This window comes from Neovison vison, chromosome 14 (assembly GCF_020171115.1).
Source record: "Neovison vison isolate M4711 chromosome 14, ASM_NN_V1, whole genome shotgun sequence".
Taxonomy (NCBI): Eukaryota; Metazoa; Chordata; class Mammalia; order Carnivora; family Mustelidae; genus Neogale; species Neogale vison.
Genome location: NC_058104.1, coordinates 10,023,461 through 10,038,189, shown reverse-complemented (window position 1 = coordinate 10,038,189; position 14,729 = coordinate 10,023,461). Strand labels below are relative to the sequence as shown.

General features: G+C 54.4%; 1 protein-coding gene across 8 annotated transcripts in view; it reads right to left on the bottom strand.

Moving 5' to 3' along the window:
• The window catches only part of CUX1 (cut like homeobox 1), a 354,106-nt gene that overhangs the window by 268,721 nt on the left and 70,656 nt on the right, over nt 1-14,729 (bottom strand). For all 8 annotated transcript variants that reach the window (XM_044232791.1, XM_044232795.1, XM_044232794.1 and 5 more), the window contains exon 2: nt 8,750-8,860. In XM_044232791.1, the coding sequence (XP_044088726.1) occupies nt 8,750-8,860 (111 nt within the window). The remainder of the gene's footprint in view (nt 1-8,749; nt 8,861-14,729) is intronic.

The following is a 14,729-nucleotide window of genomic DNA, read 5'->3' as shown; positions in this document are numbered from 1 at the left end:
TGGGGTCGAGCCCCGTGTCGGGCTCTCTACTTGGCGGGGAGCCTGCTACTACCTCGGCTCCGTTTCCCCCTCACACTCCCTCTCTCTCTGACTTGCGATATACTCGCAAACACAAATTCTCCTTTCGGAAGATCAGGTTTTAATAACGTACGTACAACACACCATTTATTGAGTGTCTACTATCTGCCAAAGCTACTCTGGATAGTCGACAACAAGTCATCTGACTCACCGCCACTCCGGGATACTTGTCATCACTCCAGAGTTTGGACGAGAACACGGAGGCCCAGAGAGGTCGTACAGCTCAGCGTGGTGTCGACCAGACTTCCACACCACATGCATCTAATTACAGCCTCTTCCTTTTGACAGTTATTAAACTCTCAGATAATTTGTCTCTTATACTCAAAATAGCCCTTTAAAGACTGCAAGACACAGAAGGAAGCGACACACAGGCTCAGGAAGGAAAGGGAACGCCGGCCCTGTCCAAGTTTCAGGGAGTGATCGGGACAGACGGCCCCATGGGGTTCACAGGAAGCAAGCATGGCCTGGGGTGGCGGTGGGGGTGGGGGGCTCTCAGACGCCACCCTGCTGCCCCTTGGGCGGGGCTCCCGTGTCACCGACAGCGCAGACTGACAGATTAATCCTCCATTGATGACCTAAGAATTTAATTTTCTGGGCCAAAGGCACGGGAACAAAAGAAGGTATCCCCCAAACTGACCGAACTTCCTAGCATCCAAACCCAACAGCATCCCAGTCTCAGAACATAGAAGGACCAAATGGGACATCTGAAAGTAGCTGAATTTTAAACAAAGATCATCAGGCTTTGAGCTGAAATTTTAGGGACCCCACTTCTAAACAACCTGACCAAATTCACTCTTTGGGGGGCAGTTTCTATCTTTGATTCAAAAAACTGCCCTAACCCCCCAAAGCGCCCTCACCCCATCCATCCCCACTCACTCCCCAGTGTCCTGTGTCACTTCTGACCGCTACCTGCACCATCCTGCCTGTGGACCACACATTGGTCACTGCCTGCCTGTCCTTCTATGAGACCTAGAACCTTCTCTCAGTGCCTGCTATCTCCCTGAACCTCAGATTGCCCCTGGACCCCCGCAAGGGCTCAGAACCACCCTTAGAAGGGAGGGAGGGAGGAAAGAACAAAGGGCAGACAGGTTTACTGAGATCCTACCATGTGCTCCATCCGCCTGAATTCCTTTCACCCACCCAGGATCTGGGACATGATCTGTCCTGCACACATAGACAGGTCCGGGTCTTGGAATGCTTAGTGACCCTGGTCAAGATCCCCGGCCCGAACATCCACTGCATCTACTTCCGGCGTGGGGCTGGACAGTTAGCTTCCAGGCATCTCACACGCTTCTCACGCGACCCCCCGAAGTATTCCTGTACACGGAGGGGTGAGCACTGGACTCCCGCCCAATCTGCTTGCACCTAAGCCAATTCCCCGGCTCCACGGGCCTCCTGGTGCCTTAGGCCGTGCTGCCTGTTCTGCTGGGAACACGGGGCAGACAACAGAGCCACCAGCCACTGACCGACTTGGGGCTGACTTCGCAGTGACCTGTACCCATCACCCCCTCATGCTCGAGGCAGGTTTTCTCACCAAGGGACCCCAAAGAGGAAATAACCTCTTGGGTAGATAAACTGGCTTACAGTGTTTAATTGGTAACTGTTAAAAAAAAGCAGCTCACTTTTAATTTTTAAACTTTTTCTAGTTAAAGTCTTATTGTAACTTAACAGTGGGTGATTCTAGAATGATTAAACATCCTAGTTGATTATTTGAGCTTTATAATTTGGCCAGGTACCGGAGTGGCCTTTTAGAAATGAAGTCTGTGCTGCCTAAATGAAAATTCACCAGATACTTCTCTGGGGGGGCATTTCTCCAGGGTATCAGAGAGGACAGATGAATAATTTCCTACCCCTACAAAGAAAGGTATTAAGCAAAAACGTTGGAGAGGAAAGTCACATGCCGTAGAGTTTACACTTTAAAGTACACAGTTCAGTGGTGTCGGACATATTCACAGAGTTGTGTAACCATCACCACTACCCAATTCCAGAACATTCTCTCCACACCAGAAACAAAACCCTGTAAGCATTAGGACTCGCCCCCTTCCCCCGGCAACCTCTTGTCTACTTTCCGTCTCTAAGGATCTGCCTGTTCTTGACATTTTGTATAAATGGAATCATGTGGCATTTTCCATCTGGGTCCTTCTACTTAGCATAATGCTCTCAAAGTTCATCCACGCCGGAGAAGGTATCAGTGCTTCCCTCCTTTTTATAGCTGAATAATACTCCTTTGTATGGACAGACCGCATCTCCTTTAGGAGTTCACCTGTCGATGGTCACTCGGGGTGCTTTTCCTCTTGCGCTATTTTGAATGATGCCACTATGAACATTCGTGGGCAAGTTTTTGTGTGGACCCGTTTTCAGTTCTTTTGGATATATACCTAGGGGTGGAAACACCAGGTCACAGGGTAACGCTTGTTTAACATGTTGAAGAATCGCCAAGGGAAGGCGTTTCTTAAATTCTTTTTTTTTTTTTAATTCTGCACAAAAAAGATAAAATTGAAGCATCAAATACAGTGTTGTTAGCTGCCTGTCTGAGAAATGAATCTTGCAGAGCAATTTGCATTTTTAAGAATTCTGTTTTGTAAAGAAAAGATTCCTAAATAAATGTTATAAATATGGTAGGATTTTTTATGTTATAATTGTCGTCAAGTGTCCATGGAACACCAAGTGCATAGCTGGACACAGAGGCCTTGCCCTTCGGAAGTGGAACTGTACTAACGCTGCTGGTCCCCAGGCCCCCAACACGAGCTCTGTGCTGGGGGTAGGGGTGTCTAGCTGGTGTCCAGCCTGCACCCCCCAGTCTTCCAGACTTGCAGGCCGCCTCCCCCATCACAGCCCTCCCTGAAAGGCCGAAGTCCCGAGAGGCACGTCTGGTGTGCCCTCCTCTGTGAAAGCCACAGTGTGTCAGTGGGCACCATGGGTCTCCAAAGAACGCACTCCCATGTCCTACAAGACATACGGGGATTTACGCCGCTGTTTCCAATCTTTTGTGTGCGCTGCTTTCAAAGTCTTAGGAGGACAGAAGCCAAAAAACAAAAAGGTGGTTAAAATATGAAACAGCGGTCAACTGGAGAGTGCAGCCGGCCTCCGGAGTCTGTGCATTTGTAGGAAAAGAAGGGTGGAGAATTCATTCGCTGCTCCACGCAAACATTGCCGGTCGTTGCTAACAGCATCAAAGCACAGTGAGACGGTCACAAAGGCACAGGGAGTCACGTGCGAGCCCGGGGACCGCCCCCCCATCCCGACTCCACACTGCAGTGGCAACACCAGCCTTGCCCGGGACCCCTGCGGGTGCCCGCAGCCTCCCCCGGAGCCCCGGCCACATAGTCTCAAGGCAGCCCGTGCAGGACGTGTCCATCCGAGCTGCAGCTTGAAGTGACTCTCTTTTTCCAGGCTGAGTCACTCCCTGCAGTGGCTATATAAAGGCTTAGAGGCAGTGACCGAATGCATCTGGGCCTGGGCCACGGCTATATATTACTGCCCGCCCCCCTGCCGACTCCTCCTCTCACAGGGAGTGCACAAGGACTCCCGAAGCCGCCAGTGTCGTCCTACACCCTCCCCCACAAGCGCCCCCAGCTCACTGGCAACAGGGGCGTGGGGGGTCCTGCATGGGACAGCCATGGTGATCAGCGCCACGCTCTCTTTTCTTATTCCCACAGTCCCTCCTGATCAATACAGAGATGACCTTGGCTTTCCTGAAGAAGGTCCTACCCTCACCTCCACCCCAGCCTGGGGCCCCACCTGGCAGAGGTGGGAAGGGACCCTCAGGCCTAGCTCCATCCGCCGATGGCACGAAGGTTTCTTTCCGAGTCGTACCTCAACATGACCCTGTACTTTGTACAACAGCTTCCCAAGAATGTAAAATTCAGAAGAGCACTCCAGCCTGGGACACCAGGGCCAAGCTACGACCGTGCCACTCAGGACAAGGATGCCAGCGAGCAGGGAGTCAGGTCAGCCGCAAAGAGAACGTCCCGGTCACGGAGCCGGGTGTGCGGGCTGGCAGCAGGCCCAGGGCCGTCTTCCAGTGTAGACCGTGGCATGCGGGCAAGGGGCGGTGGGTCCTGGCCAGGACCCCAGGCAGCCGGGCCCATGATGGTCAGGGCTGTGCCAGGCTCTGTCGGGACAATGGGGGCAAGACGGGCCCAGCACATGGGCAAGAGGGATGCGGAAAACACGACTGGGAATGCGAACGCAGTGGGCCAGGTGTCGTGACGACTAAACGCTCTGGGCAGCAAGAGCTGTCGAGGCACAAGGACGTCGGGGCACAAAGGACTCCCGAGAACCGCCGAACGGCGGCTCAGATGATGTGGCCCCTTTGACAGGAAGCATAAATCAAACCCAGTCAAGTCGGGCAGACATGTGCCTAAGAGGGACTCTAGGGCAGCAGCTGGACACATGGATAGGACACAGGCGGGCCCTGAGTATGGTTTCATGACAAAGGCCGTGCACCCCGGGTCTTTGCTTCCCCTCTTCTCCTGCCCCTCCCGCCCATGCAAAGGATGATTCTTCCCTTTGAAAAGAGCTGGAAAAGAACAAATAAGAGCCCGTGCTCTTTGTGGAAGCAAACGTGACCCTGAGGACCGTTCTTCTGCGAGCCAACCATCCTGTTCCAACAGTGCAGCCGGTGGGCTGGGCCTGTGGTCCCTGGCGAGCGCGCCGGGACCCCACCGCAGGGGTCTGCGCTGCCCTCCGCCCCAGCGCCCCGAGGGTCAGGGCACCAACTCAGGGCCCACAGCGCCGGGGCTCAAGTCACAGCTCGGCCGAGTGCTGGGGGACAAGTGTGCACTCTTGGAAGGTTCCAGCTGTACCTTTCCTGGCACTTCTCAGGCCAGGTAAGGATGTTGTGCTTGCTGGGGAGGAAGATAAGGAGCTGTTCAAGAGTACAGGCAGGACTGTGTGCTCGGGGGGGAACCATCTGGCACATGGAAGGTGTTCAAGAAATATCTGTGAAATGATGACCTATTACCACAAAACAACCCTGGAAATATTTCAGGCTAAAACCACCTACATTTGATGTGTTGTTGTAAAGTCCCCCGAGCTAGCTTTAAAGAGCAGAAACCTCCACAGTGTATGTTCCAAGTTCACGGCAGCAACAAACAGTCCTAAATTCTAGATGCCAGGCTTGTGCAAAGCCCTCCACGCGCTCACGCACGAAGACACATACACAAATCCACACCACTCACATACAAATCCACACACATACAAACACCACACAGACACACACACACGCATGCACGTACACGCACACACACATGGACACATGCACACGCACACGGGCAACCTGGCGAGCTGGGCCCCCTCATCACACTTTGGAGAGGTGGCAAAACTGAGACTTTGGGAGGCTCAGAAGTCTGCCAGAGCCACCAGGCGGTAAGTCACCTGAGGTAATCTGTATGGAAAGTGACAGAACCTAGAAATGCCCCCATCTTTTATGTTCAACTCTCAATTATTAATTCGACAGGGAATGGATGCTTTGTTGCAAAGTTAAAATTAAAAACCATTTTTCTTTGAAAGGGACTCTTTCTGAATCAAAGCAACATATAAAACGTTATTTTTGAAGTAACTGCGACATTCTTCATGTTGACTTACAATCCGGGGGTTAAAAAGACGTCGCAGTAATGTCAACCGACTGTGAATGTATTCATTTAATGACAGAAGATGGACACTTTAAAAAAAAGTCCTTCACGTGAGAAACCTTCGAGGCTCTGGCCAGCAGGATGCCTGCTCCTCAGTGCTCCGGTGTCTGGTGCCTGGAAGGACTAGGAGGACGCCCGCGGAGCCCACCGCAGAGCCCAGCCTGCCCTCTGCACTTGAACTTTTCCAGCTGCCCTTGGGGCTGGGCCAGGCGGGAAAATACAACCTCCCCATCGGGAGACAACCCTACTCACATCACCTCTGCTTCTTCTCCGGTGCCTGACCCACGCGCCGGCCCCACTAGCTGTTCACAGACACTCGGAGCGCACTTTCTGCTTCTCCAGAGCAGAGACGGGCCGCAGCCTTCTCGTCAGCCGGCGGCACAGCCCTGGCCCCGGCCCTGCCACGCTGGCCGCCCCGGAACAAGGGCCCGCTCCTTCTTCCCAGCTCTGGGAGGCGTGAGGGTCCTGGTGTGTGTCCACCCCGGGGAGATGCCTCTCCCGCCAACAAGCCGATTTTTATTTTATTATTATTTTTTTTTACCCCTGAGGACTAAGTTCTAAGCAGCCTTCACTTTTACATGCCCAATCTCTGTAAGAGCTCCCTCGACTGCGTTAACTTGGTCAGGGGCAGAGCGGTCCGCCCAGCGGAGAGCCCCAGGAAGAACCGATGCTGGAGAAACACCCGGGCCCCCGCACTGAGACCCAGACAGACAACAGAACAGCCCCTCTGGATTGCAGACCCCACACTCACCAGACCTGCCCCCCACACCCCTGCCCTCCGCGTACCCCAGAGGACCCCACTGTAGCTCCTCGCTCCGCCCCCCCACCCCAGTCTGGCCTCCAGTGGCTTCCTCTCTGGAGAATTCTGGCTGGTTGGTGGCCCAAGTGAACCCGCCCTCTCCACCTGTTCTGGCCCCAGCGATCCCACAGGGACCCACCCAGATTTCAAGGACGGACCCGGGATGGGAAAATGCAAGGGGAGGCGGCCCGGGGCCTGCAAGCAGCTCCGGCCTCCCCAGCTCCCCGGGAACTCCTGTGGCAGCGGGACTCTCCTCCCGCAGAAGAAGCCTGAGCGAGCACTAGCCTCGACCCGCCGGCGAAGGCCAGGAGCAAGCAGGACTGCAACGGACTGCAACCTTCCGTCCCCTCCCAGGTGTGCTCTGGGCCCGCTTCTCCAAGGAAGACAGTGTCTCAAAACGTGCCCGGCAAAGAAACGCCCCAAATGGCATTTACCACCCAAGCTGCTTCTTCCCTGAGCCTCTCCTATTTACTGGGATCGGGGGAGAAAATGCCACAGTTCAGGTGGGGCTTCCTCAAGCTCTGGGAGCTGGTCCCCTGTTTCCACGCCAGTAGAGGGGCTGTCCCCAGAATTTACCGGCTGGGCCCTCAGCGGCAGGATGGGCTCCAGCCCTGGGATCTGACAGGGGCCTGGGCCTCCGGAGGAACATCCAGGAACGCAATTCTCCACTCCTCCTCCTCCCACCACTTACCACAGGATGGGTCACATTTACTTATTGTCTGCTGCCTGGGAAGGATGACCTTGACCCTCTACTTTACGCTTTCTATGGAGAGCCCTGGACTTCCGGTCAGCAAGGGAAGGGGAGTAAGAACCCAGGAGAGCAGATGACAGCTCGTCACTGGAACGGTGTGAAGAGTGGCTGGAGAGACAGAGGTGAAGGGGGTCGGCCAGGGCACACAGGGTCAAGGACAAGGAGGGGAGCTCGGGAAACCCCACAGCTGGACCCTCCTGGAAGGCCTGGCTCTGAAACGCCCTGACAGGAGGACAGCGCCTGAAGGAAGGGGGTCCTGCTGCCTGGCTGCTCCGAGGGCGCCGGTCTTCACTCAAGATGAGGCGGACCATGGAGCGCAGCGGCTCCCCCATCCCCATGTGGAACGGTGACCCGGGCCCCATCACTGTAGTGCGCACTTCTGCTTGGGTAACACGTGCCAGAGCCACGTTTAAGGGCAGGGGCAGGGGCAAGTGGTGGGTCTGAAATGTAAATCCCTTACGGGGACCTGCCCCAGGAGAGCCCCCTTGCTTCCCGCTGGGCCATCCTGCCTTCTCCCCCACATATTTATTCTGAAATAGAGGATTAGTTACTTATCCCCCAAAATGATTCACGACAACCCGCCCTCAAACAGCGAGTTACTCTGGTCCACCAGAAACGGGTCTGCTTCTGAAAGTTCCCATCGTGCCTCGATTTCTCAGGAGTACCGGGCACCTCAGCGGCAGCCTTCCCTCCTGACCTGCTCCGTGTCCCCCACAGAGGCATGTGGGCGGCTGCGGTCTGCTCTCACCTGAGCGGGGGGAGCGGCAGGCTGGGGCGAGGGCCCCACAGCACGAGAACCACTGCGGGCCAGACCGGCAGAAGCTCCCAGAACGCAATTCCCACGTCTGTTCAACTGTCTCAAACTTTCCTTGCTTTTCACGTCTTAAAAAGCCTCTGAGAGAGACCGAGGAACGAAGGGCCTGAGCAACAGACTGGGAAGATGCTTCCCGAACCCCCCAAAACACTACCTTTCCAACACGCACTTACAAGAGAGAACAGAAAAAAGGAGCCCGTGAGGAGCACGTCTGCAGTGCCCTTTAAAGCGTATTTCGGGACACAAGCGTCTCACAGGCTCTACCCGACTAAATGTCTGGTCTGCAAGCGGCCTTCTCAGATACGCGCGGCCTGCGGATACCACACCGGGGAAGGGGCGCTCTGAGGACCCCCACACCCCATCCCACTATGCCCTTGTGCTCGGTGCTCCCGAGGACTCGGGGCAGCGTGCTTACAGACGTGGGCGAGGAGTGCGGGGGGCTGGACGCCCAGATGGGCCACACCGCTGGCCGCGTGCCAGCCAACACCCAGCCAGGCCAGCGTCTGCCTCTGGAATGAGCTCGTGCTTTCTCCTGTCCAGACAGCCCCAGGCCCCCACCCGCAGAGGGGCACACAGCCTGCTGGGGACACGATGCTTGCACCGCGGCTCCCGAATACGGACGGGAACGGGGAGACCCCCGCGCCGAGACCGGGACGGCACTGCGGCCTCACCTCTGGAGTGTTCTTCTTGAACTCGCGGCTCTGCTCGATAAGTCGCTTTCTGGACTGTTCGCTTTCATCTTGCCGGTTCGCCAGTACTGTTGCGGTGGCATCGAGTTCCCTCTGCGGAGACACGAAAGGGGAGGACAAGATCGTCACTGCGCTGCGAACCAGAGGAGACCACGTCTGCCTTTGGCAGAACCCAGGAGGGGTCCCCCGTGGCTATGGGGAGTCTCGGCTCCCGGACAGAGGGGGCTGGGGGCGGCGGTGGGGAGGAAGTGGATACTGAGGCAGTTCCCCTCCAGTCCATGCACTGGTCCCAGAAAACCCGAATGGCTCAGCTCGGTGTGCCCTGTTTCCACGCACACGAACACCTACTTCCAGGACAGAACGCGCCGAAACGTTTTTCTCCGCTAAACCCTGCAATCTGTCTGTCTTCAACCACGTGGGCTGGGATCTTTGGTGGCGTATCACGTCCAGGACTATCCGAATTAACCTGCTACTCGCTTTCAGGGGGACCTTTAAGAGCCTATTTCCAAGAATCGTGATTTGCGGTATGTGGTCAACTCTGAAAATGAGGCACCTGGAAACGACGGTTTTCCTCCAACTATTTTCCTCGCACGGACACCCTGGAGCTGCCAAGAGCAGGTCCCCTGGAAGGGGACCTCTGTCCACACGACAAAATGACACTCAAAGCAGAGACAACCTGTGCCCTGGCCTCGGGAATTCTGGGAGGAGCTGTCAGCAGGACCGGTTTCAAACAAGGCTGTGGCAGATGGGCCCAGAGTGGTGTCCTGGCTGACAGCAGGGGCACAAGGACACGCCGCCGTAGCCACCGAAAGGCCGCTTTTCTCACTGAGTGGACTTCGTGACTAAAGACACACACCGGCACATTCTGCTTAGGATACAGTGCAGCTGCTCCACGTGGCTTCTCTATGGTACGGCCCCTCCCCCGAGGCCCGGCAGAGCAAGGACCCATTGGCAGACCGAAAGGCAAGGGAAGTCAGAGACAGAGATCTGTCCGCAGATGACCAGGAAGCATGTACCTCTCCCCTCCACGCACCCTCCACCAACCCCACCAAGTCCCGCCTGTTTCCCTTTTGGGCGGAAATAACCCCAGTAGGTCTGTAGGGCCTCCTGGTGGGCACTCCACTTGTACCCGCCAGGGTGGGCCACTGCCAGACAGACGACAGGGCACTGGAGCCAACATCCAGCGTGCTGTCGACTGGGGAATGGCAGACAGTTTTAAGGGGGGGGGGTGCGCATACACCCCCCCCCAACCACGCTCTCCCCTTTCGTGTTTCTGGCATTACAGCAAATCTTGGGCAAACAAGTCCAAAAGAATAACATGGGCTAGGATTCAAGAACAGATGTCAAAGCTACTGCAGAAAAGAGGGAAACACTGCACATTTTGATAGACCACATTTGAAACACATCCCAGTCGAGTGAAGGCAGGAAAAAAAGAGCAACCGAAACCCATGTGGCGCTGCGGGGACGGAGACGGAGAAGAGGGAGCAATCGCAGATAAGCAGAAGGCTTTTCAAAAATATAAACAATCTGGTTAGGAGGAGGACTTCGGCGGCTATATTTAAGCGGCAGCAGCAGAAGTTATAAAAGGAGGCTTCAAGAAGTGGGGAGCAACGCCAATATTGAAATATGACAGAAAAAGTAGAGTTGATGTTTGGTTCCCATTGCCCGCAGATGCAGAAAACGTGGAGAAAAACAAAGAACTCGGGACCGCTTTCAAGGAGGACCCTCCTTCCTGGGAGGGGGTGTCACCCAGTCTGCTGGAGCCACTGGACGTTGGGGTCACAGAGGTGACCGTGCGGCCCGACCCTGACCTCCCCTCCCGACGACACCTTCCTATCCAGGGGGCCAGCGTGGGGACAGTGGGGGCAGTGCTGCAGGAGACATGGAAGAGCCCTGGGGTCCCCACATGTCCCTGTCCCTGGAGTCCAGTCCAGCCCAGTGCCAAGGAGCCTCCCGGGCACATCTGTCAGAAAGGCCAACTCAGAAGGGCTGAGCCCGGGACAGGTCACTTGGTGGAAGAGAGCAAACCCACCTTCGTCGTGGAGCCACAGGGCCAGTGCGCCTGGGGTGACCTGCTGCTGGTAGTTGGGGACCCGCCACAGGCCTGCACACTCCCTTCCCCATGCATGCAGACATATGCACGTCCACATGAGAAACCAACGGGGGGGCCCCAAATTTAATACCACACCACCACCCACCACCGTGGAAACAGATTGGCACAGCAAGGAAAGGTTGCGCTTGCCCGGTCGGACTTAGGGCTCACAATCTTTGACCGGGTCCCTCGCAAAACCTCCCCCGAGGCCTTATGAAGGACACTGAGGCTTTCTAAGGCTGTTGGGACAACACAGAGAAGAGACAGCTATTAAACATAAGCCAAATACTGTTTTATTATCTACCAGGCCTGCCTATTCTCAAAGTGTCAAATGTAATGACACATTAACAAGGGAATTTAATGGGTTTAGGGGAGGTGGTGGTGGGGCCCTAAAATACAGAATCCTCAGTCCCTGAGTCACTTAAAAAAAAAAAAAAAAAAGCATGGAGAGTCCCCTCATCTGAAAAGCACTAAAACCTCACAAAGGGGTGGGGGAAGCAAAAACTGGGAACCAACTGCAGTATCCAACAAGAGTGCACCCACATATCCACTCAAGGACCATTTGGCAATGGTTAAAAAAAAAAAAAAAAAAAGCTCCATGCGCACTAGGAGCGGGGATGATCTTCAAGACGTATTTAAGCAAAAAGAGCAAAGTGCAAAACAATGCTTGTACTGTTTGAAAGGCTCTCTATACATACCCTTGCATAAGCTCTGATTGTCTCCAGAAACATACAAAAGATACTTGTAACTGCTTGGCTCTGAGAAGGCTTTGGGTGGGGGGAGGGAGGGGAGAGATGGACATGCCCTTCACCGGACGGCTGACCCTCAAAGAACACGGGTTTGACCTTTGCGGGGCCACTTAGGTAGATGTGGATTTGTTATAACGCGACCCTATACACGTATTTTCTCTTCCTTATAGCTTCCTTAATAACGTTTTCTTTTCTTTCGCTTATTTTATTGCAGGAATACGGAATACGACACGTGACATACAAAATACGAGTTAATCGACTATTTAAGCTATGCTCAGGCTTCCACTCAACAGCAGGCTCTGAGTAGCTAAGTTTCAGGGGTGTCCAGAGTTATACATGGATTTCTGACCATGCGGGCGGTTGGCACCCCAATCCTCAATGTTCAAGGGTCAACTGTATCTTTTGACTATTTTAGCCGCATGCATGTATTACATAATTAGAAAACCTGTACTATATGTTAATTTCTTAAATCCCGCTAATGTGAAAAAATACAGATTTACATACAGAAATATATTTTACATCATGCGTCCCATACACGCGGGTTCGTGATCCTTCCTCGTCCACCTGCCCAGGAGCAGAGGCCTGGAATAAATGACCTCTTGACTCACTCTGGTAATTCAAAAAGGCAGGCCAGCCCGTCCTTTGTCAAAACAACAGCTGTTTCTTGCACAGCGCACTGCACACTGGCCAGTCTCGGGGCTTAGGAACGAGGAGGAGGTGGCCAGTTGCAGAAAATACCACTCCCCCGGGCCAGGACTTTCCTGGGGAAGGGCAGAGGAAGGCGTCCCCTCGAAATGATTAAGAAAGATTCTAAACATCCGACAGCCCCGGGTCCAAAGGGACGGGGGAGGTGGCAGGGCTGGTGGCAAACCCGTGGGCTCTGGGCACACAGGCACTTCCAACGAGGCCGAAAGAGGTGGAAATCATCCTGGAAAAGCGTTTTACATGGACAGGCACCTGGATGCAGAAACTGCAATTTTTGTTCCAAGTCACCAAGTAGCAATCGGTACCAAGAGGTGACGAGATCCAGAGCAAGACCAGTGGCTTTGGAGCCAAGGCTGTGTGCGCGCAGGCACAGTCTTTGCTGGGAGACGGGGGGCTGCCACAGGGCTGCGGATGCCTGCAATCCTGCCGGCCTCGCCGCGGAGAATTTCTGGGATGCTCTTCCTCTTTTTTGGACGGATCCTCCAAGGGCAAAGCTCCTAAAGCTTTCACTTTCTCTCTGCTGGAACGCCAGCCTCTCAGCCAGCGTTAAAGATGTATTCGCCACAAAAATTACAAAGTGCCACTAATTGCCTATTTAAAAGAAAATTTTCCCAAAAATAAACAAGTCTTCCTAACGTCACTGATCAGTCTGAAACTGCTCATCTTTGGAGTATGTACGTCCCCTGTCTGTCTGTATTAAACCGGCAGGGACCGGGTACCCGCGGTACTTCTCTGAGGCTCCCCTTCTAATGCTCCCAGGCCAGGCCCGCCTCGGCCCCCTGCTCCCTCTGGGCTTCTCCCCCAGCACCCCTGGGCTGGAGCAAGAAAAGTATTCTCTGGTTCTTATCTCTGACTTTCATTCCAAGGATTAGTTCATCTGGTGTTTCCTTCCGGCTCACCTGACAAGCCGATCAAACAGCAAATCTTGAATATGAATTCAAAATGGCTTTCTCGGTAAACTACGAGGCCTCAAACAAAAAGGACAGGGCAACCCCAGTTTCTCCATGGGGTAGTCCCCGGGGCTTTTTCTGCTTCCTTTCCAGCAACAGGGTCGGGGGACCAATGAAGCTGTTCTGGCTAGACAGGGCCGTAAGGAGCCCAAGCGACCACCAACCAGCCTCCTTCCGTCACGCCCCCTTGCCCAGATCCCAACACAGAACATCCGAAGACCCTTCAGACACTGGCCTCGGAGAAGCCTGGTTTGGAATCCAGGCTCCATCCCTGCTGTAACCTGTGTGGTTCTGGGCAAATGACGTTCCCTCTCTAGAGATAAAAATTAAGATAAGCATGTTCAATTGGTGGCACGGGACATGATCCATCAAGAGCACGTACTATCAGAGCGACACACCTGACCGCACACTTGACCTGGGTGGCCCGAACTTAGTCTGCCACCCAGGACAGGGGCTCCAGGGATGTACGGATGAATCAGAAGCCGACTCCGACCTCCAGGTGCCCACGGTCCAGCCAAGGAACCAGGCAGGCACAGAAGAGCAACAAGACCGAAGGGACCGGGCCCAAGGAACCAAAACAGAGCAGAGGTTTGGAAGAGGAGAACATAACTTCCACCAAGAAAGCATTCCAAGTTTTCACGAAAGATGCCCATCTCGGCTGGGGCCCATGGGTGAGAGGGACTAGGTCCCCATTACCCTCTTTCTCTTCCTCTCTCTCCTCCCCCGGGGCTCACCGAGTCCCTGGCACAGACAACGGGATAGGTGCTGTCAGAGACCAAGAACGGGGCTCAGAGGAACCAGGAGCCTGGTCAGCAACACCCCCCCCCCAGGTGGGGGGTCAGAGACCCAAGAGGAACAGGCCAACATGGAAATACGTGGGTTCAGATAGAAACGTAAAGGCCATTTCCCCAAACATGTCCACCAACAGTGACCAAGACACCCATCGCGAGCGGACAGGAAGGTGTGCACACATTTCGTGTGCTCGCATATGCACGAGATGCCTCTGGAAGGCTCTATAGGTACAAGATGTGCGTACCACCCTCTATCCTGGGAGAAGAATGGACAAGCAGGCCAGTGGCCAGGAGGGAGATGCTCTCACCTTCTCCCCTTTGTACCTTTTGAATTCTGAGCACTTAACTGTAATGCCGTCTGCTAAAAAGTACACCTTTATCTTTCCAAATCTCCCTTCTTTTCCCTGTAAAGGGATGCAGGCTCTGATGAACGGATAAGGAAAAACTGACTGCCCCCCCTTCCCAGAGCGCTGCTCCCCGCAGAGCTGCAGGAAGTGCATTTTGTTTTGTTGGTGGGTGTGTGCACTGACCAAGGGTGATATTTAAAGGAAAACCTTGCAGAACACCCAGAGTAAATGCTACAGCTTTCACTTAATTTCAAATTTAGACAGAAGACCAAGTCTGACCCGTTTCCCAAGTGCCCTCTGCAGACACCTGGCCCTCATCCATCGGTTT